Source organism: Monodelphis domestica, chromosome 1 (genome assembly GCF_027887165.1).
Source record: "Monodelphis domestica isolate mMonDom1 chromosome 1, mMonDom1.pri, whole genome shotgun sequence".
Classification (NCBI taxonomy): domain Eukaryota; kingdom Metazoa; phylum Chordata; class Mammalia; order Didelphimorphia; family Didelphidae; genus Monodelphis; species Monodelphis domestica.
The window spans coordinates 582,432,546-582,456,391 of NC_077227.1; the positions used below are offsets into that span (position 1 = coordinate 582,432,546).

The following is a 23,846-nucleotide window of genomic DNA, read 5'->3' on the forward strand; positions in this document are numbered from 1 at the left end:
CTTCACCTTCACCCAGACACACATATACACACCCCGATGCAGATTCCCTGGGATGTTAGTGCCAGAGGACATGGGTGAAATCACTGGGACAAACCCAGCACTGCTCAGAATGGAGTTCGGATCAATAACTACTAGTGCCAGAATCTTTGTATTCTCCAAAGCACTACTGTGTATCTGAGAAGTGTTGAATGAATAAATGAATGAATGAATGAAAAGCTCTCTGGCGAGAGAAGCACCTTGGTCCTAGAAGTCTGGAAAGTTATACTTTGACTTAAACTTTGTTCATTAAGTATGACACTGTTTTTTTTACCCTTGTCCACCAGACCACTGAAACTATCTCACTTCTTATGGATTTCATGAACTACTCAATCTGGGGCTCCAGATTCCTACACATTTAATGCCTAAGAAAACACAGAAACAATTGCTCAGATAGCAGAGCTGGCTGCCCCAACCGTCACCTCCTCTTACCAGTCGATCCCAGGAGGCACAGCTGAGCCACAACATGTTAGACAAGGAAAGGGTATTGAGTTTCAAGCTCTACAAGAGCTAGGTCTCTTCTTATACTCTAGGAACAGTGGGTTGACTCCCTTACCCCTTAACCTTGGCACCTTTTGCTTAGGGGCACTGCTTTGTAAATGAAGACTGCATTAATTCATGTGGCAATATCTAAATATGACTTAGAAGTAGCTAGATGGGTTCAGGGGATAAAATGTTGGGATCCAGCCTTGGACACTTACTCTCTGTGTGACCCTGGACAAGTCACTTAATTTTTGTTTGCCTTAATCCACTGGAAAAGGAAATGGCAAACCACTCTAGTATCTTTGCTAAGAAAACTCTATGGATGGAGGGATGGGATGGTTCTTCTGGGAACAAAGAGTGAATGACCCAACAATTTAGAAAGTCTGAATCAATGGTAGTGGTGAAGTCAGGAAAGGGGAATTGTGGAGGCAGGAACATCACATTTTAAAGTAGGAGTGGTTATTGCTAAACAAGGCATGCATCTCCTCTTAATTTACCATCACTTGGAAGAGGATTTTTGTGATATGTGTTAGGAACCTTCCATCTTCCCAAAAAGTCAGGAGAAATAGAGGCAGTGGAAATACCACATAAGTAGGAGAGATAGAATAGCTGGACTCTTCCAGGGTACCAACAGAATTGTGGGGACAGCTTGTGGGGACAGAGGAAACATTTGTCTCATTTTGAGGCCCCTAAGAGAGGGAGGAGAAGGAGGAGGAGTCCATGGGGGTAAACTAGAGCTCCAAAGGCCCCAGGAGAATTTTTCATTGTAAAAACAAAACAGGGCCCAGCTGCTGGCTGCACTCTCTGACCCCAGGGCTTAGTCTTGCAGGATAATGGCTCCCCAAACTCACCTCCTCACCTCTCCTTCCCTAGGGTGAGGTGATCCATCATGCACCAGACACAAGCCATCACTCAATGCTTCCGGCCTGGTCAAGAACAAGCTCTCTGCCTGAGTTGGGCTGCACCCCATGACCTCTATACAAGGGTTATGAGCTCCAAGAACTGCTGACTCGCCTTCCCGGAGTATGGTGGCCCTTCTTTCAATCAGGGCTTTTTTCTCCAGCCACCCAAGCTCAGTCTGTGTGTCCAACAGCAGAAGGTGATGGACTAGTCTTCCCTTCACCCTGATTCTGAAGGGAGGAAAAAAAGGCCTTCCAACAGTTTGTTTCTTTCTTTCCACCCTGAAGGACTGCCCTGAGGAATTCTTCCCCGCCTCCTTAGTTTGGAGGAACTGGCTGGCTGGTTGGCAAAGCTGGAGTGGAAAATTGGTGAAGCTAATGAATGGTACAGCAATGCCGAGGCAAAAGCCAGGAATACAGCCCTAGAGGGACTCTGCTGCACTGCCCCAGTGTGGACAAGCAGGGAGACTAGAGGCTTGCATTTCACTTACTTGCTAGGATCTAGCGAGATCTGACCTCTTCTCTCTTCTTTGGACACAAGAAAAACCCCATCCTTTCCAAGATCCTTCCAGGGAAGGAGACCTGGGTTGGAGGAGAACCAGCAGCTCAGTTTCCAGTTCCCACTCCTATCCTCCCAGATTTCTTTTTCCAGCCCCAAATCTACTTCTGCTCTCAAGTAGATTATTCAACATCACCTTTTGCCCCAAGTAAGTTCACTGACTTTGTAGCATAGGCTGGAACTTCTTTCACCACCCAATATGAAGTGGAAGAAAACAGACTCCCAGGCAGAAACTTCTAGGTGGGGCAAGGGAGTGGGGCTACATAAATCCTCTTCAAAACAGTGCCATAGGATTGAATTCTATGGGGCCCACCCCGATCAGCAACAACTTGCAAAACAGGAGCTCATAGTACTGAGATTTGAGTACAGATCGGGATGGAAAGCCTCAGAGAATGAGAATCTTGGCCATCAGGACATTCCACAAGTTGTAGGATAGCTCTCTGCTTCCTAACATCCTCTCATCCCTTACTTTAGTATTCCACTAGTGTTCAATTACCTCTCTACAATAGACACTTCTTAAATTTGGTGGGGTGATGGCAGGAGGATTCCTGGGAAAGAAGGGAAAGTTTGGCCTTAGGAAGCAGGGGCTGTTAGAAGCTTGGGGTTGAAGGGTGATGGTTTTGGCACTAGGCAACACAGCCTCTCCCTGTCATGGCAGGTTTATGCTGAAATACAGAGACAAAGACCTGCTTTGTGGTCCACAGCGTTTAAGGGGATGGCAGTCAGGAATGGAAACGGTCAACTTTTCCGTCTAACTGTAACTTTTCCTCCCCCTTGCCCCTGCCCCAGCTCCTTCAACCAGTCACCAGATTCCTTCTAATCAGGGTGGGTGGGAGGAGCCACCGCCCCCCTCTCCCCAACCCCCTTAAATTCTTTTATTGGTTGCAGGTTTTGGGACATACATGAAGCAAAATCCCCGGAGCTGGCCAGTCTCATTTGCTGATCCTCTCCCTACCTCCTGGGTCACAGAGGTCCTGAGGGGTTGCCTGTATTATCGTCCTAGAAGGAACAAGGCAAAACCTGAAATCTTGGTGCTCCCTGGCTTGCCAGCAACTCTGGATTCCCCCTCTTTTGGTTCCTCAGAGGCCTAGAGTCTGCTTCTGAGTAAAGAAAGGCAGTCTCTCTTTCCCGAAATGCTCTGCCCTCCCGCTTCTCCCTTTCTTTCCTCCCCAGACCTGTACTCCAATGTCCACTCACTAATCCTCCCTTCAGGTCCCCAATTTGGAACAGAGAAGGGCATGGGCTCTGGTAAAACATGCTTAGTGTCCCTCCGGAGAGAAGAGGTGAGAGGGAGGGTGAGAGGGAGAGCGAGAAGGAGGGAGGGAAGGCTTTCCTGGAATCCTTATTAAACTTTCCAGCGACAGCCAGAAAGTGAATACAGGCAACTCTCACCCCTCCCCACTCCCCCAGGAACATTTGTGAACTGCTAGCTAGCCAGCCTCCACTTTAAACTGGGGGAGGGGCTTCCAATACCAACAAAATGCTCTGAAATGGAACCTTTTTAAAGGGGAAGTCTCTCAACTCTTGGATCTGAGGGCCCACTTTGTGTGTGTGTGTGTGTGTGTGTGTGTGTGTGTGTGTGTGTGTGTGTGTGTGTGTGTGTCTTGAGATTTTGGGACAAATACTTTTCATATCATAGAACATTTATTTTGAAAGAGACATTAGAAATATTTCAATCCAGTCCTTTAAGGTGTCAACTGGGATCTGGCTTCTGATACTTCTTTTTAAAGCTCTTACTTTCTGTCCTAGTAACAACTCTAAGACAGAAAGACAAAGGATAGGCAAAGAGGGTTGAGTGACTTATCCTGGATCACACAGCTAGGAAGCATCTGGGACCAGATTTGAACCCAGGTTCTCCCAATTCCAGGTCTGGCAGTCTATCCATTGTGCCACCTAGTTGTTCCTAACCCCTGATACCTCTAAGCAGTTGACTTTGAGGGCCTGAATCTCTATCATCTCTCAGACTTGAATCCCCATTTAGGTTTTCCTTTGGGAACATTAAAATTTGATCCTGTAAGTATTTAGGATAACACAAGACAACAGATACTGGACAAGTTTTCTTAAGTCTCACAAAAAGGAGTATGAGCTTTTATTTGAACCCATTCACTGTCAGAAAAATTCTCCATTTTCCTTAGGGTACCAGGCAGCCCTCCCCTCTTCCATGTCATGCCTAACTTCTTTGGACTTAATGCAGTTACCATTTTATAGGACCAATGACTGGAATAGTTCTGGGTTGCTTCTTGGGTATGCATGATTTCCTGCTGGGCTAAACCTTCTCTTTAGATCTGATTATCTGCCCTACCTTCTGAACTTTTCTTTCTGGGTTCTCTTTATTCTGACTCTCCTTCTACCTTTTAAAAGTCAAATTCAAGGGTCAGCTCAAGCTTGGACACTCTATCTTCAATGTTGCATTAAAGACTGCTCCCACAACTATAAGCTCTGAGTTTGAGTCTATGTAAAAGCAAATGGCTCCTCAATTTGGTGGAATTGACAACTCGTTCAGAAAATAACAGCAGGGAAGGGAACTTAACCAATTCTACATGCCTTCCATTTAAGGAGGAGTTAAATGCTTCATCCACAATAGCAGAGCCAAAATTTGAACCCAGATCTCCTAATACTAAATTCGGTGTACTTGACACTATATTACTCTGCCTCTTTAAACCCTTATTTCCTTAAGAACCACCTAATCTCTTTGAGGGCAAGTTATAGACACTCCTTAGTACATAGGGTCCACTCAACAAAATGTATTATGTAATAACTATTAATGAACTTTCAGAAAATTTTTCAATATTTTGGGTAGATGTGATATGGAGGATGCCATGTTTAGATGTGGACAGGAGTCATGAGAAGGCAGGAATTTATACCAGGAAAATGAGCACTCATGTGATTGAAATTCTTAGCCGCATTTTTAAAAATCATCAAAATTAGCTGCCCAAAAAGACATGTTTTTTTTTAAACCTTTACGTTCTGTCTCTTAATCAATTCTATGACTTAAACTCAGACCTTTGTAATTGTGGGAGCAATCACAATCATCTATTTGATGGCAAATTGAAGACAAGAGTTCATGGGCTTGAGCTGACCCTTGAGCTTGATATTTAAAAGTTGGAGGGAGAGTCAGAGAATACTTAGTATTAATTGAACTAAGTTCTAGAACATAGGTTCTAAGGCAAAAGAGTGGCAAGTGACTTGTCTGAAGGTTACAGAGCTAGGAAGTGTCTAAGGTCAAATTTGAATCCAGGTCCTCCCATTTCAAAGCCTAGCACTGAGACGCCTAGTTGCTCCTATGTTATTCTTGTAGAACAATTGAGTTTTTGCATCCCTGTTTCTATTCAGGGACCAACATGTCCAGTTAGAGAAGGCTAGAACTCTTTAAAGAGGCATCCTCAAAAATGTCGTAATAGCAAAATCCTTCACTTTGGAAGGCTCTTCAGCAGAACCTTTGCAATAAAATCTTTAGAAATGTTTTTTCCTTTTTCTTTTTTTTAGCTGATTAGGACTAATGGTTCCAAAAAACATATCACTAATTAAACAAATCTATTTTTGGATCCGTTTTATTCAGTCTAACAATAATACAAATTATTTATTCAGAAGAACTTGATTGTTTGCTATCTAGTCATAAGTGTTTTATAATTGGAAACAACATTGGGAACAATAGCTCATTCTAAAAGATGCTTCACAACAATTTCCATTTCCCCCTTTATTTACATAAGCCAGTAATGTTTGAGATTGTTTCAGTTCATATTTTCACTTGAAAGATTCAATAATATTGCTTTTGAATTTGGTATGTTTTGAATAAATGAAACATATAAGGAAGCATGGAAAGATATATGAGAAAATTGACAAGGGGGTTTACATACATTGTCTACAACTATGTATCTACATAATGAGTTAAAAAAAAAATAATCCTTACCCTCCATCTTAGAATAAATACTATGTATATTGGTTCCAAGGTAGAAGAGTGGTAAGGGCTAGGCAATGGGGGTTAAGTGACTTGCCCAGGGTCACACAGCTAGTAAATGTCTGAGGTCAGATTTGAACCTAGGACCTCCCATCTCTAGGCTTGGCTGTCAATCCACTGTGCTACCCAACTGCCCTCATAATGAGGTTTTTTTTAATGGACATATATAATATTTTAATACATTTATTGTTATATCATTTCAGTCATATCTTCTTCATGACCACATCTGGGGTTTTTTTGGGCAAAGATACTGGAGTGGTTTTGTCATTTTCTCCTTCACCTTATGTTACAGATGAAGATCTAAGGTAAAAAGGATTAAGTGACTTGCTCATTGTCACATAGCTAAAGAGTGTCTGAGGCCAGGCCAGATTTGACTCATGAAGATGAATTTTTTTATTTTAAGCCCAGTGTTTTATCCATTGTGCCACCTAGCTGTTCATTTAAATAAATATATGTAGTAAAAACAAACAAACAAAACAGAGGTAATAGAACTTTAGACAGATTTGGAAGTAAATACAGAACAAAACCATTTTTCACTTAATGGCCTTCATTTGGTTCTATTGTATTTTGTTAAATGCTAAGGGTTTTAAAAGACTTTTATTCTTTCTTTTATATGTTTATTTGATTATGTTTTATTAACAGTTTATAATTTTCTAAAAGTTGTTTCATCTTGTTTGTAAATGCTTTTGTAATTTTTCCAGAACTGTGGAATCATTTAAACATTTTTTTTTAACATAACGGACACTGATTAAGGTCTCTCCAAGTAGTCCTAAAATGGAGATAGCTATTGCCATATTGGTATTCCTCCAATAGTTGGGGTTTGGTATTGGAACAAAGTTTTTTAATGTTTGTTTCACTAAGGTAATGGTTATGAATACTTTTACTTATCTCTTTACTTAACTCTTCAAGTATTTTAATTTGTAATAATCATTATAATAGGAAATGAACACCAATTATCTTATATGAACTTGGCCAAGATACTGAAAATCAAAGACCTTGGGCTAGTCTTCAGAAGCTATCATACCTTATTTGACCCATGTATGAAAAAGAATCACTTTTATAATTTCTCAGACAAGTCATCATCCAACATTTGCTTGAAATCTGACTATAAGGAAAAGCCCTCTCCTAACGTAGCCCATTCTATTCTACTTTTTGGATGGCTCTCATTGTTAGAAAAAGTTCCTTAAAATTACATCAAACTTCAATCAGCCTCTCTAGAAGTTCTACCCATTACTTCTGGGTCTACCCTCTGTGGTCCAAGGACAAGTCTAATCCTTCCTATACATGATAGCCCTTTGAATACTCAAAAACAGTACCACTTCTTCTACAAATACTTTCTTCTCAAGGTGAAGCATCTTCAGTAGTTCCTTCAATTGATTTGTACAAGGCATGAACTTTGGTCCTTTTCATCATTGTGGTCAACCTCCTCTGGGTACTCCAACTCATCACTGTTCTTCCTAAAGGGTTGTACTCAGAAACGATCAGAGCAGAATACTAGGGGAACTATCACCTCCATAAGATAGCATGGGTCTTCTTTGCAATTTATCCTGTATATAATGTGTTTATATTGGTTTGTTCTTCCATTAGACTGCAAGCTCATTGAGAACAGGAATTATTTATACCTTTCTTTGTATTCTGAGTGTGTAACACAGTGCCTGGCACATAGTAGGCTCTTAATAAATGTTTATTAATCGATTGACCTTCCCCACCTTAATATTTCCTCTTTTAAACTTTTACCTTCTGTGTTAGTATCATTTCTAAGACAGACGAGCAGCAAGAGCTAGTCAACCAGGGTTAGGTGACCTGCTCTCAGTCCCATAACTAGGATATGAGGTCAGATTTGAACTCAGGCCCTCCTGACTCCAGGACTGTTGCTCTATCTACTGTACTACTTAGCTGGCTCCCCAACCTTAATACTTCTTAAGGTGATTTTTAAAAAATTTCACGTACAAGACATTAGCTCTAGCATACATCATTGGAGATGCTTAATGTTTGATTCTGGACCTGTAACAGTGTTATCTTTTTAGTCATAGGATAGATTTTGATCCATGGTAGGTGATTCTTCCCATCAGTTGATAGCCTATTGAATGAAAACCATAAAACTGGGTGGGTCAGATTTGGTAAGTCAATAAGCATTTATTAAATAAGTGCCTTCTACAAGTCAGGCACTGGGCTAAACACTGGAGATAGTACATCCTGGGCCCCCTAGTTTCCCAGGGACAGAGTTTGAGTACCTTCTGCTTTTGGGTACCCTCTCAAGCAAATAAAATAGGGAACCACCTGAATGACCCAGCCAATCACCAATGTGAACTTCAAATTTAATTGTAGAAGGAGAGACTATGTCCCAAAAGTATGTTTTGCCTCAAAGGTTTTTGCTAGACGCCCTTCCTCTTCTCCTTCCAAGTACATTACTAAAGACCTCCATTTTGGATAATCTTCCAACTCTAGTCTCTGACCCTTTTTGAAAGAAACATGCTATTCAAATCAATAAAATATCAAGCTTCCAACTATGTGCATATAGCTTGCTACATAACATATAGGGCTCTTTTTCTGGAGGAACTTACAATCAAGTGAGGGAGACAGGAAATAGGAGATACAACCTTTGGGATAATGTACCAGGAATATTCCAATGACAAAAATGCTGAAATGTCCCTATGCTCCCTTTTTCATCTCTTACCTACTACACAAACACAAATTAATTTCACTCTTCTACCATCATTCAAGCAAGCAAATAAATTTCTCTCAAGAAAAAAGAGGGAAGGCTTTTTTTTGATGAAACCTCCTATCTTAAACTTATAAAATTTACTAAGACTCCCTCTCCATTCACCTTCCACTAAATGCACAGTATATATACTGTATTTGACTGATATATTTGATGTTGGTCCATGTGGATATTATTTATATCTGTCTTCTCCAGTGTTGTCTTAGACTGTAAGCCCCTTGGCATTGGGGTTCTGAGTACGTATGTCTGACTTTGTATAGTTTTTTCAGTTCTATTTGACTCTTCATGACCCTATTTGGGGTTTTATGGACAAAAGATACTGGAGCAGTTTGCATTTCATTCTCCAGCTCATTTTATAGATGAGGAAACCAAGGCAGAGTTAAATGACTTTCCTGGGTCACATATCTAATACATGGTCTTCCTGACTGAGCCCAGTACTCTCTTCACTGTGCCATCTAGCTGCTTCCAATTCTAGGTTTGTACAGAGTCTTGCAAAGCACCATAGACAGGTATCTGATACATGTACTTGACAATGATATGTTATATATGTTTCAGAGCATTATTCAAGAAAAGAAGCATATACATAATTGGGGCACTTGTCAGAAACCTTAATCAGCTGATTCCATGAAATCTATGGTATGTCCAAAAGCAATGATCAGTTCATGTGCATACAAGAACTAATTGAATCCTTTCAAACTGTTTGCTAATTTTCTGTGCAATGATAAGCAGCCAGAGGGTCACAAATAGACCCAACTAGTAGTGAACATACCTGAATCTTAGTTCTAAAAGACCTCTTGAGAACCACTAGCTTTAATATCTGCTCCCACAATCTCTATAATTTTCATTTCTCAGCAGTTCCCTGGACTATTCTCTTTTAAAACCCTTTCCTTCTGTCTTAAAATTGATACTACAATTTGATTCTAAGGCAAAAGAGCAGCAAGGGCTAAGCAATAGGGATTAAGTGGCTTGTTTAGGGTCACACAGCTAGGAAGTATCTGAGACCAAATTTGAATTCAGGACCTCTCATCTCCAAGCCTGGTTCTTTATCTACTGAGCCACCTAGCTGCCCCATCCTTTTTTTCTCTCTCTTTTTAAAAGTCCACTTTCTAGTGATTGCTGGCAGATTGACACCAGTCCCATAGAGCTCATTACTCCCATTGGGTTATGGAGATTCTTGGTCTGAGTTACTTCATGCTTCTCTGTGTCCCAAAATAGTCAGCAAGTATGTCTGTGAGCATGCAATCTGTAGCCCTGACAGGCTGGCCATCAGGTATTCAACCCAAACTGCTGTTCACTTTATGAAGTTCTTTCCTTTAGGCAAATGTTTCCAAAAAGCTTCCACATCACAAAAAGAGAAAGGGAATGGGTTGGACCAAAGTCCCACCTCATTTGAGCTGAATTCTGCATCAGCATTCATAACATTCATTCGTTTGCAGGTCTGACAATCAGAACTTGACTCCCATTGATACTTTGATCTCATTCAGAACTTTAAAATGTTTGCACATCTCTTAGACAAGTTAAGCTGACTTCAAAAACACCAACCAGGACTTTCCCCCTTCAGGGGCAGGACTGTAAAGGGCACAGCCCCTACCACACCGCCATATCCACACACCACTGTATACTTCTCCCAGGTCTCCAGCCCCAGGAGCATGATTGACTATAGCTCCGATGCTACACCATTCTCCCCCAAAGAACACAAGACCCGCTCTCAGCCCTGAGACTGCTTCTCCTTAATAAATCTGAAGATCTCTGTCTCCAACCCTCCTTAGGTCATTACCAGAGGTTAAACGCTGAGATCCCATATTCCTGAGCAATCGATTATATTTGAGACCAGAAGCCCCACAGGTCTTTCCCGGCTGGCCCCAGGTCGTTCTTTCCCTTACCTTGTTCAGGCAAGGTTGGGGCTGGTCTGGCAGTGCAGAGTGTGGCTGTGACCAGCACAGCCCAGAAAAGGAGGCCCTTCCAGCTCCACATCCCAGTTCTGCAGTTATAGATCGGTGACAAGGCTCCACACCTCCATGGGGACTCTACCCGATCCTTGGGCTTGACCCGCCTTCTCCAGGTATCCCTGTGGGAAGGAAGATCAGAAAGTGATGAGAGAACAACAGGTAGAGAAGAAAATCTTAGTACGGGGTGGGGGTGTCCCTAAACTATGTTTCATTTTCTCCAAGCTACACTTAAAGGGATAATTTATTAAGACATGGTGGATTCGGGTAGTTATTCTGTCCTGATACTAGAGTTTAGGCATTGGACATTTTTTCCCCCTTAAAAAGTCTTTTTATCTTGCCCTGACTGGAAGTAGCCCATTCCCACCGGGAATGGAAACACGGGGGCTTTGACCCACTTTGTTTCTAATGTGGGTTTTTTTTAACCCTCCTTAGGCCATAACATTTGCGCCCTGCTCCCAGGGGTTCAAGACATGGGAGACATGGGTCCTGAACTTAGTCCATGGCCTCTGAATAGCCCACTGCAGCTCAAAACTCCTGAGTTTCGGAGATGCACCAGCCTCTGCCTTTCCAGTGGCTTGGATTATAGTGTACAGCAAGCACCATGCCGACCCAGTCTGAACACAATACACACACACACACACACACACACACACACACACACGGATGTATGCTATGTCGATACTATGTATATATAAGAACAGACATCTATAGACACAGTGTATACAGTATAAGGATACATATTATAGAGACTGTGCAAATATACATACATATAGTATCTACAGAATAAGTGTATATAATATCTACTATGTGTGTGCATATATATATATAGACACAGTGTATCCACAATGTATCTAGAATGTATACTATGCACTATACATATACATTGTTGATTAGTCATTTTCAGTCATGTTTGACTCTTTGTGTCCCATTTGGGGCCTTTTTTTTTTTAAACCCTTACCCTCCGTCTCAGAGTCATTACTATGTATTGGCTCCAAGGCAGAAGAGTGGTAAGGGCTAGGCAATGGGGGTCAAGTGACTTGCCCAGGGTCACACAGCTGGGAAGTGTCTAAGGCCAGATTTGAACCTAGGACCTCCCATCTCTAGGCCTGGCTCTCAATCCACTGAACCACCCAGCTGCCCCCTCCATTTGGGGCTTTCTTGGTGAAGATACTGAAGTGGTTGGCCATTTGCTTTTCTAGTTCAGATGAGGAAACTGAGGTAAGCAGAGTTAAGCAAATTGTCTAGGGACACACAGCTGGGAAGTGAGGTCACATTTCAATTCAGGTCTTCTTAATTTCAAGTCAGGCAGTCTATCCACTGAGCCACCTCTCTGCCCAATAACGTGTATGTATGTACCCGAGTCTATACATGACACCATCGAAGTATTGATTCTAAGGCAGAAGAGCGTAAGGGTTAGGCAATCAGGGTTAAGTGACTTGCCCAGGGTCACACACAGTGTGTGTGTGTGTACACATTGTCTATATACATATAAATGTGTGCATATATACATTTAAATATATTACTTATAAAATTTATAGATTATATTTGATGTTTTGTTTTGAATATAGCACCAAAGAGACCTCAAGAGAGTTGCCTATAAAGCCAGAATTCCAGGAAATTCAGCGCCACATAGATGATCTCCCATCTTGGCTGAATATCACTTGGTCAAAAGCTTTACAAACTTTTTCAGGAGAAGGAGGTGGGGTGGGACATTAGAGAATCACAAGAATCCTAATGATGATCTTAATTACGAGGTTTTGCAGTGGATAGAATTCTAGACCTGGAATCTAGGGGAAGAACTGAGTTCAAATCTAGCCTTGGACCTTTATTAGTTGTGTGACTCTGGGCAAGTCACTTAACCTATATCTGCCAAATTCTGTAAATTGTCTATACAGAAAAAAATTTCTGTAAAATTAAGATAATAATAGATCTACTTCCCAGGGTTGTTATAACGATCAAATAAATATGTAAAGGGCTTTATAAACCTTAAAGTCAAATACAAAGGTTATTTATTTTCATTATTATTATTACAATAATTTACTTAGAAAGTCAACTCTATTGGTGGTGATGAATGGAGAAAACAGAATAGCAGTAGCTAGGTATATCACTAGACCTGGAGTCAGAAAGCACAGAATTCAAATCTAGCCTTAGATACTCTGTGACCCTGGGCAAGCTGCTTAATTTCAATTTCCTCATTTGAAAAATAGGGATAATAACAGGAGGTCGTAGGTTCAAATCTGGCCTCAGACACTTCCTAGCTGTGTGACCCTGGGCAAGTCACTTAACCCCCATTGCCTAACCCTTACCACTCTTCTGCCTTGTAGCCAATACACAGTATTGACTCCAAGACAGAAGGTAAGGGTTAAAAAAATTTTTTTTAAATAGAAAAAGAAAAATGGGGATAATAGTACCTACCTCCTGGGGGTATTGAGGATAAAATATATTTGTATTATTATTATTACTACTATTATTATTACTACTTATTATTATTATTATTACTACTACTAATCAAAGTTCATTCAGAAAGCCAGCTCCACTAGTGATGATGAATACAGAAAGCATGGTGGAGAGAAAAGAGCACTAGTTGGCAGTAAAAAGTCCTGGGTTCTAATTTAGATATCTGTGTAAACTTAGAAAAGCCATTTTTTTAAACCCTTACCTTCTGTTTCAGGATCAATACTAAGTCTTGGTTCTAAGTCAGAAGAGTAGTAAGGAGTAAGCAATTAGGATTAAGTGATTTGCCTAACGAAATGTCCAAGGCCAGATTTGAACCATGTCCTCCTGACTGCAGGCCTAGCATTCTATCCATTGTGCCCCGTAAGCAAGTCATTAAATTTTTTTTTCCTTTGAAGCCTTGATTCCCTATTGCTAAAGTGAGGAAGTAGACATACATGATCTCTTCTAGCCCTAAATCCTGTGATCCTATGAAGTCATTTTACCACTCTTGTTTACCACTCTTGACCTTGGTTTCTTCATTTATAAAATGAGAATTCCTAGATTCCTCCTAGGCCTAAACATTTCTTTTGGTTTTAAGATTTTACGATCCTATGAATAAGGAAGAAACTACCAGGCACTCATATAACAGAAGAGTCTCAAACCCTTCTGGCTACCAAAGACTTCTTAAAAAAAAAAAAAAATTAAACCCTTACCTTCCACCTTAGAATAACTACTGTGTATTGATTCTAAGGTAGAAGAGTGGTAAGTGCTAGGCAATGACTTGCTCAGGGTCATACAGCTAGGAAATATCTGAGGCCAAATTTGAACCCAGGACCTCCCATCTCTAGGCCTGGCTCTCAATTCACTGAACTACCCAGCTGCCCCCAAAAGACAACTTTCTTAGACAGATATTACCATGGAATTATAGGATGAGCTTAAAAATAAAAGAGAGTGCAAAGGATGACTAGGGAGACACATAGGAACTGGAAGGATCTTTGGAAGCCATCTAGACCATCTCCCTCATTTTATAAATGAGACAACTCAGGCTCAGAGGTGGGAAATAACATCCCCAAAATCTCACCACTACTACTCTGACCTAAGTCTTCTGAGTATAAACTCAATGCCCTTTCCACTATCCTCTGCTATCTGCCTAATTGGGGAGTCCTGCGAAGTAAAGGCATGACTCAAGGATGGCTCATTGTTGGCTCTTGGTCAAAAAGCAAAAATACCACCTCTCTGACTTTCCTTCTAGATTTTCCAAATAGGAAAGTCAAAAGCAACTGAACTTCTCTGAAGTAAACTCATTGCCATTAAATGTTGAAAACAATAGGCCTTATGGGTACTAGGTAGGTTCTGTCATTCTATCTTTCTATCTATCCATCTATTCATCGATCCATCCATTTCTATATCTATCTATCAGCAGGATATAGTTATATATTTATATCTCTAGTTATATATGGATATATATAGAGAGATAGATAGATAAAGTAGAGACATAGTTATACATACAGCAATGTACTTTGGTAAAGGCTATTGTTATTCCCATTTTACAGATGAGGAAACTGATAGAGCCAAAGGTTAAGTGACTTGCTCAGAGTAGCATAAACTAAGTATCTAAATCAGGATTTGAATTCTTGTCTTCCCCAGCCCAGGTTTGGTACTCAATCCTCTATGCTACACAGGAACACACACACAAACACATACACATTTATATACAACCAGATGGCTTTCATCCTAAAGGCTCTGAGAAGCCATCTAAATTATTTAGAGAATCCACTTCCCTGGAATATGCCCTCCTGTGATACAGTGACCTTGCTTCTCCCCCTGAGCCGGGCTGGGCCCCCTGCAAATGAGTCAGTGCTGGCTGGCAGCAGACTCCATGAATTCTTGGCTTCGGGTGCCTGTTCTCTTGAGTGAGCACAGGAGTGGGTGAGCATGCTCGCTTGTATATTCTCTCTCTCTCTCTCTCTCTCTCTCTCTCTCTCTCTCTCTCTCTCTCTCTCTCTCTCTCTCTCTCACCCACACTCACACACACACATCTGCCCCCACTCTTCACAACATCAGTTCATTTCACAACAGGTAGTAAACTACTGAGAATCATTCAGCAGAACTCTTCCTTCTGATTCTCTATTCCCTGATCCCAGTGGAAGCTCCATGTTCCAGGCATTTCGGGAGGAGTTCTCTTACTGATCTTCCATTTTAGATGTAGAAGAGAAAGTCTGACCTTCAAACCACAGCCCCAGCTACAGGAATGCTACCTTACCCCATACACAGGTTGTTTGTTTGTTTGGAAATTATGATTTCATAGCTTCAAGGCAATTTCTTAAAGAGAGAACTCCCTTTCCCAATGCACATCAGCACCTGTTCTAAAATTCATGGTCTTAGAGAGCTGCCTGGACCCAAGTGGTTGTGTCCTGCCTCTGCTCACATATTTAGTAGTGTCAGAGGCTAGATGTTAAACTCAAGCTGTCTAGACCCAGAGATTTAGTACGCACTGCAAAATCACAGCTCAAATTATATTACTCCCCTCTCTCCCATAGGTCCAGAAATGACCACAAGGTTGCCACAATATCTCCTGCCATCCTTGAGATGAAGAAGGCAGAGTGTCTCCCAAAGAGTCCAAATTTCATTTTCCTCAAGTTCAACTTTAAAAATGGAGAGAAGATAGCAGCAAGGTGGCACAATGGATAAAGCACCAGTCTTGGATTCAGGAGGTCCTGGGTTCAAATTTGGTCTGATTTGTGACCCAGGATAAGTCACTTAACCCTGGATAAGTCACTTAACCCCAATTGCCTTGCCCTTTTGTCTTATGGCTGTTACTGAGAAGGTAGATCTGTTTCAGATAGTGTGCCTGAAGATTCATGCAGGTTTAAAGACTGCTGAGGGAAAGGAATGGGTGCTGAGGTGGTTTTATGGTGGTGATGAAAAAGGTGTACCATTTGAAGCTGTCGCCAGAGACCAGAATGGGGATTCAAGATTAATGTGTTGAAATTTCATTCTGTTTTTTGTTGTTGTTGTTGTTGTTGCTGTTGATGATGTTTTGCTTAGAGTTGTTACTAAGACAGAAAGTAAGGATTTAAAAAATGGAGACTGGAGGAAACAAACTGTGTGACCTTAGGGAAATCACTTGGCCTCTGTAGTCCTCCATTTCCTTATCTATTAAAGAAGGATGCTGGTCTAGAAATTAGGAAAATTATTTGAGAAGTTAACCTCATAAGGGCTATATATTAAATCCATTAGATTTGTTTTGCATTGCTTCCATTACTCTTTAACACCTTCAAATATAACATGGTTGGGCAGACACATATCCTACCACCAACATCCAGGGTTAATTGTTATGAAAGGAGAGATATGAAGATTATCATAATGTAACCTTTGTAATAACTCATAAAGCACTTTGGCTACCAAAGTGCTTTAAATGTCATCTCATTTGAGTCTCACAACAGTCTTGTGAAGTGGGTAGTAAAAGTATCATTATCTCCATTTTATAGATGAGAATATTGAGGTTAAATGATTTATCCTGGATACACAGGTGTTAAATATCAGCAGATTCCTCCAAATTCTGCGACTAACACTTATTCTATATAACATATTTCCTTCTCTTTGAAGGGACCCAAAACCTTTCATCATCTCCTTTATACCATCTTCTCCATTTTGCATTAGTTAATGAATTCTTCCCCCTCCCCTTTAAAATCCTTACCTTCCATCTTAGAATCGATACTGTGTATTGGTTCTAAGGCAGAAGAGTGGTAAGGGCTAGCCTATGAGGGTTAAGTGACTTGCCCAGGGTCACACAGCTAGGAAGTGTCTGAGGCCAAATTTGAACCTAGGATCTCCCATCTCTAGGCCTGCCTCTCAATCCATTGAGCCACCCAGTTGCCCCTCTAATGAATTCTTAAAAACCTTTTTGGAAAATCTGGTTTCTTATAAAAGCTTTCTCTGTAGTACATAATTGTTTGAAGATGCTTTCCTAAGAAGCAACTTAAAACTGGCTTACCCAGCCATTGTGAAAAAGGCTACTTTGTTCCTAAGGGACATACAATACAGATCAAGGGTCCCTTATTTTCAGTTTCTACAATTCTTGCCACATTCCCCAAACTTCTTAAGTCAGATTTTGATTAGGCCAAAGAATCTAGATATGATGAGTAGAGAATGAGGTTTTATCTCAAAAAGCAGCAGGGGAGGAGACGAAAGAGATGATCTATTAAGGACTCTTCTGTCACTATGATATCAATTTATGATTCTGTCCCAGTTGAAGAAGGTCACAACTCAGTAAAAGAAAGATGAACTGGTTGAAGATCTTGGGGAAACATCTGAGAAAGGAGAAGACTCCTTTGGCACACCACTCTCAGGTTATTCTCAGGTACTCCAGTAGATAAAGAATCAGGAAATCTGGACACTAAGTGCTGGTTTTGGCTTTGCCACTAATTGGGAAAATCCCTCTAGCTCTTTGGCCTTCCATTTCCTCAGGTCAAATATCTGTCTAGAACAGAAAACGTACAGATAATATCATGTTCTTCCAGATCTAATACTTCACAATACTATGACTTTCTTGAAGTTGGTTCTGCGACTACCAATGGGTACTGGCAGAAAATATGAACTACGACATTTAGGAAAGATGGCTGATGAGAACTGGCTTAAAATTCTTTCTTTCTTTCTTTCTTTCTTTCTTTCTTTCTTTCTTTCTTTCTTTCTTTCTTTCTTTCTTTCTTTCTTTCTTTCTTTCTTTCTTTCTTTCTTTCTTTCTTTCTCTTCCTTCCTTCCTTCCTTCCTTCCTTCCTTCCTTCCTTCCTTCCTTCCTTCCTTCCTTCCTTCCTTCCTTCCTTCCTTCTTTCTTTCTTTCTTTCTTTCTTTCTTTCTTTCTTTCTTTCTTTCTTTCTTTCTTTCTTTCTTTCTTTCTTTCTTTCTTTCTTTCTTTCTTTCTTTCTTTCTTTCTTTCTTTCTTTCTTTCTTTCTTTCTTTCTTTCTTTCTTTCTTTCTTTCTTTCTTTCTTTCTCCAGAGATAAAGTATGTTTCAGAGTAGCACAATCCAAAGTCTCAAGTTTACACTGTCATAATTCTTCTAGACTGTGGAGCTAGAAATTACAAAGATAGAAATTCTCATAACTTCCTTAGTCCTGCAGGACAAGAGGCATGAAAAGATTGGCCTCCTAGATTCAGAGGTATAAACCTTTTTGCTTACAAATAAAAGCAAAAGAAGCACTACGTTTGAAGTCAGATGCCCTGAGTTCAAATTTGACTCTGACACTGGTTATGAGTCTTTAGACAAAGTCAGAGAATCAAAAGCCTACAGCTGGAAGGGACCTCACTTTGCCCTGCAGGGCCTCAGTTTCCTCATCTGTGAAATGAAGAGGGTAGATTAGATGGCCTATTAAGGAAGGCCCTTTTTGGCTATAGATCTGTGTTTCCATGTTCTTATGAAAAATGGTCACCTTTCCCAAAAGCGAATAGGGGAAAAAACTCAGTCTAGGGAGTGGTTGATGTGAACATTTAACAAACATTTGAAAGAGATTATGCAGTTCAGCTTGCAAAATTTTTGTTTAACCCAAGGGAAATCCTAATATTTTTCTTAAGATTTTGTACAAACAAGGTCCAAATGTCCTTGGGAAGAAATACTTACATCAATGCTTCAAAGAGCTCTATTTTTCTCAGTGTGGATATTTTTTCTACCAACACAGATTGCAACCCCTTCACATTTAGTCATGAGTTAAGAGCTAGGAGGAACATTAGATACTATTGAGCTGCACTCCCTCATTTTACAAATAAGGCCCAGGGAGCTTAAGTGACTTCACAGAAGTGAGAGTTAGAAGGGACTAAAGTGGCCATCTGGTTTAACCAAAGTAATCCCTCTTAGTCCCACAAGTGGTAAACTTCAAAGGCAGAATTTGAATTCAGATCCTGACCTAAACCATTCTTTCTCAGTACTTCACTGCTTTTCTAATGGATATGGCAGAGAAAAAAAAATCATCATTGGGCAACTATTATTTTGGTGTTAAGTCTCTTTGAATTTGGCAAGTTGGCCCATGGACAACAGAACAATAATTCATCACTAAGCCTTTTGAAGCTTTTCCAGCTTGTAGGACTTGCTAGGACTTGTGCTCCCTTGGAATAGTCTTTGATGCAAGGTCACCTCTATACCACAATGAGGCTTGGGATAAAATATGTATATAAAAATAGGAACAATAATAAAAGAAACACAAGATGCTCTGCCATATCCTAGGGCCAAATGAAGTAATCTCTCTCTAAAGGCCAGGATCTGGGCTAAAACTATTTAGACTATATCTGGGAAGGTGATGATGATGATGATGATGATGATGATGATGATGATGATGATAGCTAACATTTTTATAACACTCACTATGTACCAGGTACTATGCTAAATGCTTTACAGTTATCTCCTCTGATCCTCAAAACAACCCTGGGAGGTAGGGGTTATTCTTAGCCTCATCTTACAGATAAGGAAACTGAGGCCAAAAGCATTTAATCGACTTGCCCAATCACACAGCTAGGAAGTGCCTGAGGTCGGATTGGAATAGTGATTTGAAGTGAGGACTTCCTAAATCTGGGCCCACAGACTTTACCACATAGCTACCTGGTTAGAGTTATTCCTCCCCTCCTCCCCTGTAAAACAAAACAAAACACAAGTATGTGATTTTATTAATTGTAGGGAGATCCTAAGGACAAAAATCTCTCTACCAGTATAGACTGATACTTGGTCTCCTATTTATTATATGAGAGTAGCTTAGAGACAGTAAAACGTTCAATTGTTCTGGGGTTACATAGAACAATATATAACAAATGTGGAACTTGAACCCAATGGTTTTTCTGATTCTATGTACTAGGCTACAGCTAGAGTTCTTACAAAAAAAAAGACAAATACAGTATATTTTACATTTTTGCACAAGGAGAAGGAGCCAAAATATTCATGGCTAGAGTAGATGAGATCTTGAAAAAACAAAGCAAGCTGGCTATTAAATCTTCTTTGGAATCCTTAGAATCTTATCTAAAATGATAGGGATGGAGTCCCTTTAATACCTATAGCCCCAGGACTACTCACTATATTACATTTGGATCTCATATACAGCCCTTGGGAAGAGAAATACAAGATTAGTTCCCCAAGAGGAAGTTAACTCATCTCATCAGCTCAAACCTTTCCAGAACAAGCCCCTTGAGTTAGTTTAGTCTACCTCCTTTCCCTCAAGCTGCAATAGGTTTAAGATTAGAAATACAGAAGGAAAGCTGTAACTTTTTTCTTTTTTATAAACCCTTACCTTACAGAGTCAATACTGTGTATTGGCTCCAAGGCAAGAGTGGTGAGGGCTAGGCAATGGGGGTTCAGTGACTTGTCCAGGGTCACACAGCTGGGAAGTATCTGAGGCCACATTTGAACCTAGGACCTCCTGTCTCTAGGCCTGACTTTCAATCCACTGAGCCACCCAGCTGCTCCCAGCTATAACTTTTCTAAGGAAGCTCTCATACCATCTTGACCCATGGAGATGGAATAGAAGATAAGGACAAAGAGCTGAGGCAGACAGGAGTGAGAGAAATACTAGCTTTGGAGTCAGAAGGCTTCAGCTCAAAACTGGACTCTGCTGTTTATATGACCTTTCTCTATGACCTTGAGCAAGTTATTTAACTTTCTTGGCCTCGGTTTCCCCATCTGAAAAAATGGGAGGGTTAGCCTATCTGCCCTCTAAGGCTCTTTAGAGTCCAAATCCTATGCTTCAGTGGTCTGTGACCCTCAACAGTTATCAGTGCCCCCAAACTATCCTTTCTCTTAAGTAATGGCTTTAGTAAAGTAGGTTAAAAAAATGGATAAAAACAAGTGGTGATGGTGGTGGTGAGGTTCTTCAAACTTCAAGCTTTACTTTGTCAGGGATTTCTGCTCAGATAAAGGTGGGACTGGACAACTAGGTGGCATAATGGATAAAGTCCTGGAGTGAGGAAGACCTTAGTTCAAATCCAGTCTCAGGAAATTACTAGCTGAGTGTCCCTGGACAAGTCACTTAATTCTGTTTGCCTTAGTTTCTCATCTAATGATGAATTGAAGAAAGAAATAGCAAACCACTCTAATATCTTTGCCAAGAAAATCCCAAATGGGGTCACCAAGAGTTGACTACAACTAAAATGACTAAACAACATAGGCAAGACTAAAAAGATGACCCCCTGAATTCCTTTCCAAATTTTAGGACTTAGAAAACTTAGCTATCCTATTTAAAATAATGATTATTGCTATAGCTAACATTCATAGTGCATACTATGTGCAAAGCGCTTTTCAAATATTTTCTCATTTGCAGATAAGAAAACTGAGGCCAAAAGAGGTCAAGTAACTTGCCCAGGGTCACTCAGCTAATAAATTGTTTGAAGCCTGATCTGATTTCAGATCTTCCTTACTCTTAAGCCCAGCTTTCTATCCATTGAGACATCTAGTTACCTTTTGAATTTGTTCAATAGAACACTACCCCTAGCAGTATCAGCACCATAAAGACTGACAAATACAATGAGAAATATGGAAAAGCCTAAGGGAAATAAGGCAAAGTGGAAAAAGCAGAAGCACTTTGTGTAGGACAACAATTATGTAAAAATATTCGCATATGCAATCATTGGAGAGAAAGAGAACACTGGGAGTTTATATATATAAGCTGCCAGTAACCTCTAGTATAGATTGATTTTTTTTTAACTAGACAGGAAAATAAATATACAATTAAAGAAAACACACATACAGAAGTTAAGTGACCAAATGAATGCCTCCTCTCTGGCAGTGATCCCCGTCCTCTCAAATGGAGAGCACTAAAGCCCCTACCCTCATTTTTCTCCCGGGCTCATTAGCAACCAGGGACAAAGGATAGTGGTTGTATGGACTGGAAAATTTCCCTCCCAGGCGCAGGGCTGCCTGGATGTATTCTAATCCTTTTCCTGTAGGATCTGTAGGACAATGGCATCAACCTATACTCCTGGGTTCTTCTACGCTTCTGACCGAGTCTTTGCTCCAGGCGTTTCACTAGCTAAACGAGGGGGTTGGACTGGATGACCCCTAAGGTCCCTTCCAGCTCGAACATTCCATATGTTCCGTGATTCTAGAGCTGCAGCAGCACTTCAAAGTGCTCACTGTGAAACTTTTTAACGTAGGTGAAAAATATCCAGGGAGAATGCTCATTTCCCTCCAAAAAGTGTATCATATCCACACGCCCCCGCCACCCCAACCTCCCCCCATCCCCAAAGCCTAAGCATGCTGCGAGGGAGCGTGTATGGGGAGTGGCCCGGGGATCTGGACGATCTCTATTAAAAAACTGACATAACACTCGGCTATAGCTATGACTAAGAGTTAACGTAACAAATATTTCGAGGAGCTAGTTAGCCGCTAGCTGCGTAACAACCCGAGAAGAATCCAAGCCCGCAGTGGCGTCCGGCTTCTCCAGTACACTGAATGCTGACCGGGTGCTAGAAGTCGCGGGGCTGGAGCAGCTCCCGACAAACTTCAGCCCTAACTGGGAGGAAATATGTAAACAAGTCATTAAGGAGGCCATAAGGGCAAGTTCGCAGCAAATGCTTCTGGTCCATTCCCCGAAAGTAAAGAGAGACCCAAGTCTTGACCAGTAGGCTAATTAAGCCCCAGAACGGGACTTCGTCGGGGTTGTAAAATCACCCTCGGAGGGTGGGGTGGAAAAAGGCTGAGGAACCGGTGGTGGGGTGATGGGGGAAGAGACGGGCGGGAACAGGAGGGGAGAGCAGCAACCCGCCCAATTGTCCTGAGGCGGCAGCGCAGTCGGTATACCAAAAAAAAAACCCTTGGGTCCGGAGGTGCAGGGAGCAGGGCACATCTGCTGAGGAAACAGTCACCTTAATTACCATGTCTAGAGAAAGTGCGATTTCATTACAACCTCCAAAACTACCGCCCAGAGAAGGAAACCAGAGAAGTGTTTTCAATTTGAAAGAGAGACAGAAGGGAGGGGAGGAGGGAAGTTTGTCTCCTCTCTCCCTCCCCCACTAAACTTTGGACCATAAGGAGCTTTCCTAGTTTAATAAATGGACACACAATACACACACACACACATTCAACACACATCCTTACACACCCTTCCCTCTGCTTTTCCACCGGTAACCGTTATTTAAATACTAGGGCAGAGTCACTAGTTTCCAGAGGCTGCAGTCCAAACTTTAAAAAATACAGAGACCAACTAAACTAGGGGCAGCGAGAGCAAACACCTCAACCTGGCTGCATTCACACGCCCCCAGCGCCCGCCGCCGCCACCGTCACATACCAGCCTTCCAGAGGAAGAGTGGAAAAAGCAACGCATGACTGCCACCGCTGGGGGACTGCCCCCTGGGGCTCCTTCGATGGGAAAGGGGCAATCGGTCTTCCCAGCAATCCCGAGAAGCAGCAGCCAAGAGTTCAGGCTAACTCTTCTCCTCTGTCCCGACCCCCTCCCCCTCGTCCCCATACCCAGGCTCTAACAGGGCAGGACACCTTTCCCGTTTTCTTTTCATTCAGAGCACAAAAGTGAAATATTAGGGCTTCGAAGAGTTCGATCTGCATCAGCTCTGAGTCCCGACGTAATCATTCTCTAAGGAGGTGAAGGCTACGACTCGAGAGTGGTTTATCCAAATATCTCTCCAGCAACCCGCTCCCCCCCACCACGCCAAAGCTCTTATTCCAATTATTTTTACCACCCAAGATGCTGGAAAGAAGCTCCAGTAACCTAGGGTCCAAGTGAACCTTTCCTCTCTCTCCCTACGCCCATCCATCTCTTAGGCTCAGGAAATGCTCCTGGCCTCTGAGTAAAGTGAAAGATCTTAGTATTTG

General features: G+C 41.3%; 1 protein-coding gene across 7 annotated transcripts in view; it reads right to left on the reverse strand.

Moving 5' to 3' along the window:
• FGFR1 (fibroblast growth factor receptor 1) overlaps positions 1 to 23,846 on the reverse strand; it is a 73,647-nt gene that overhangs the window by 48,216 nt on the left and 1,585 nt on the right. For all 7 annotated transcript variants that reach the window (XM_056813525.1, XM_056813524.1, XM_056813523.1 and 4 more), the window contains exon 2: positions 10,541 to 10,725. In XM_056813525.1, coding sequence (XP_056669503.1) covers positions 10,541 to 10,631 — 91 coding nt within the window. In that variant the 5' untranslated portion in view covers positions 10,632 to 10,725. The remainder of the gene's footprint in view (positions 1 to 10,540; positions 10,726 to 23,846) is intronic.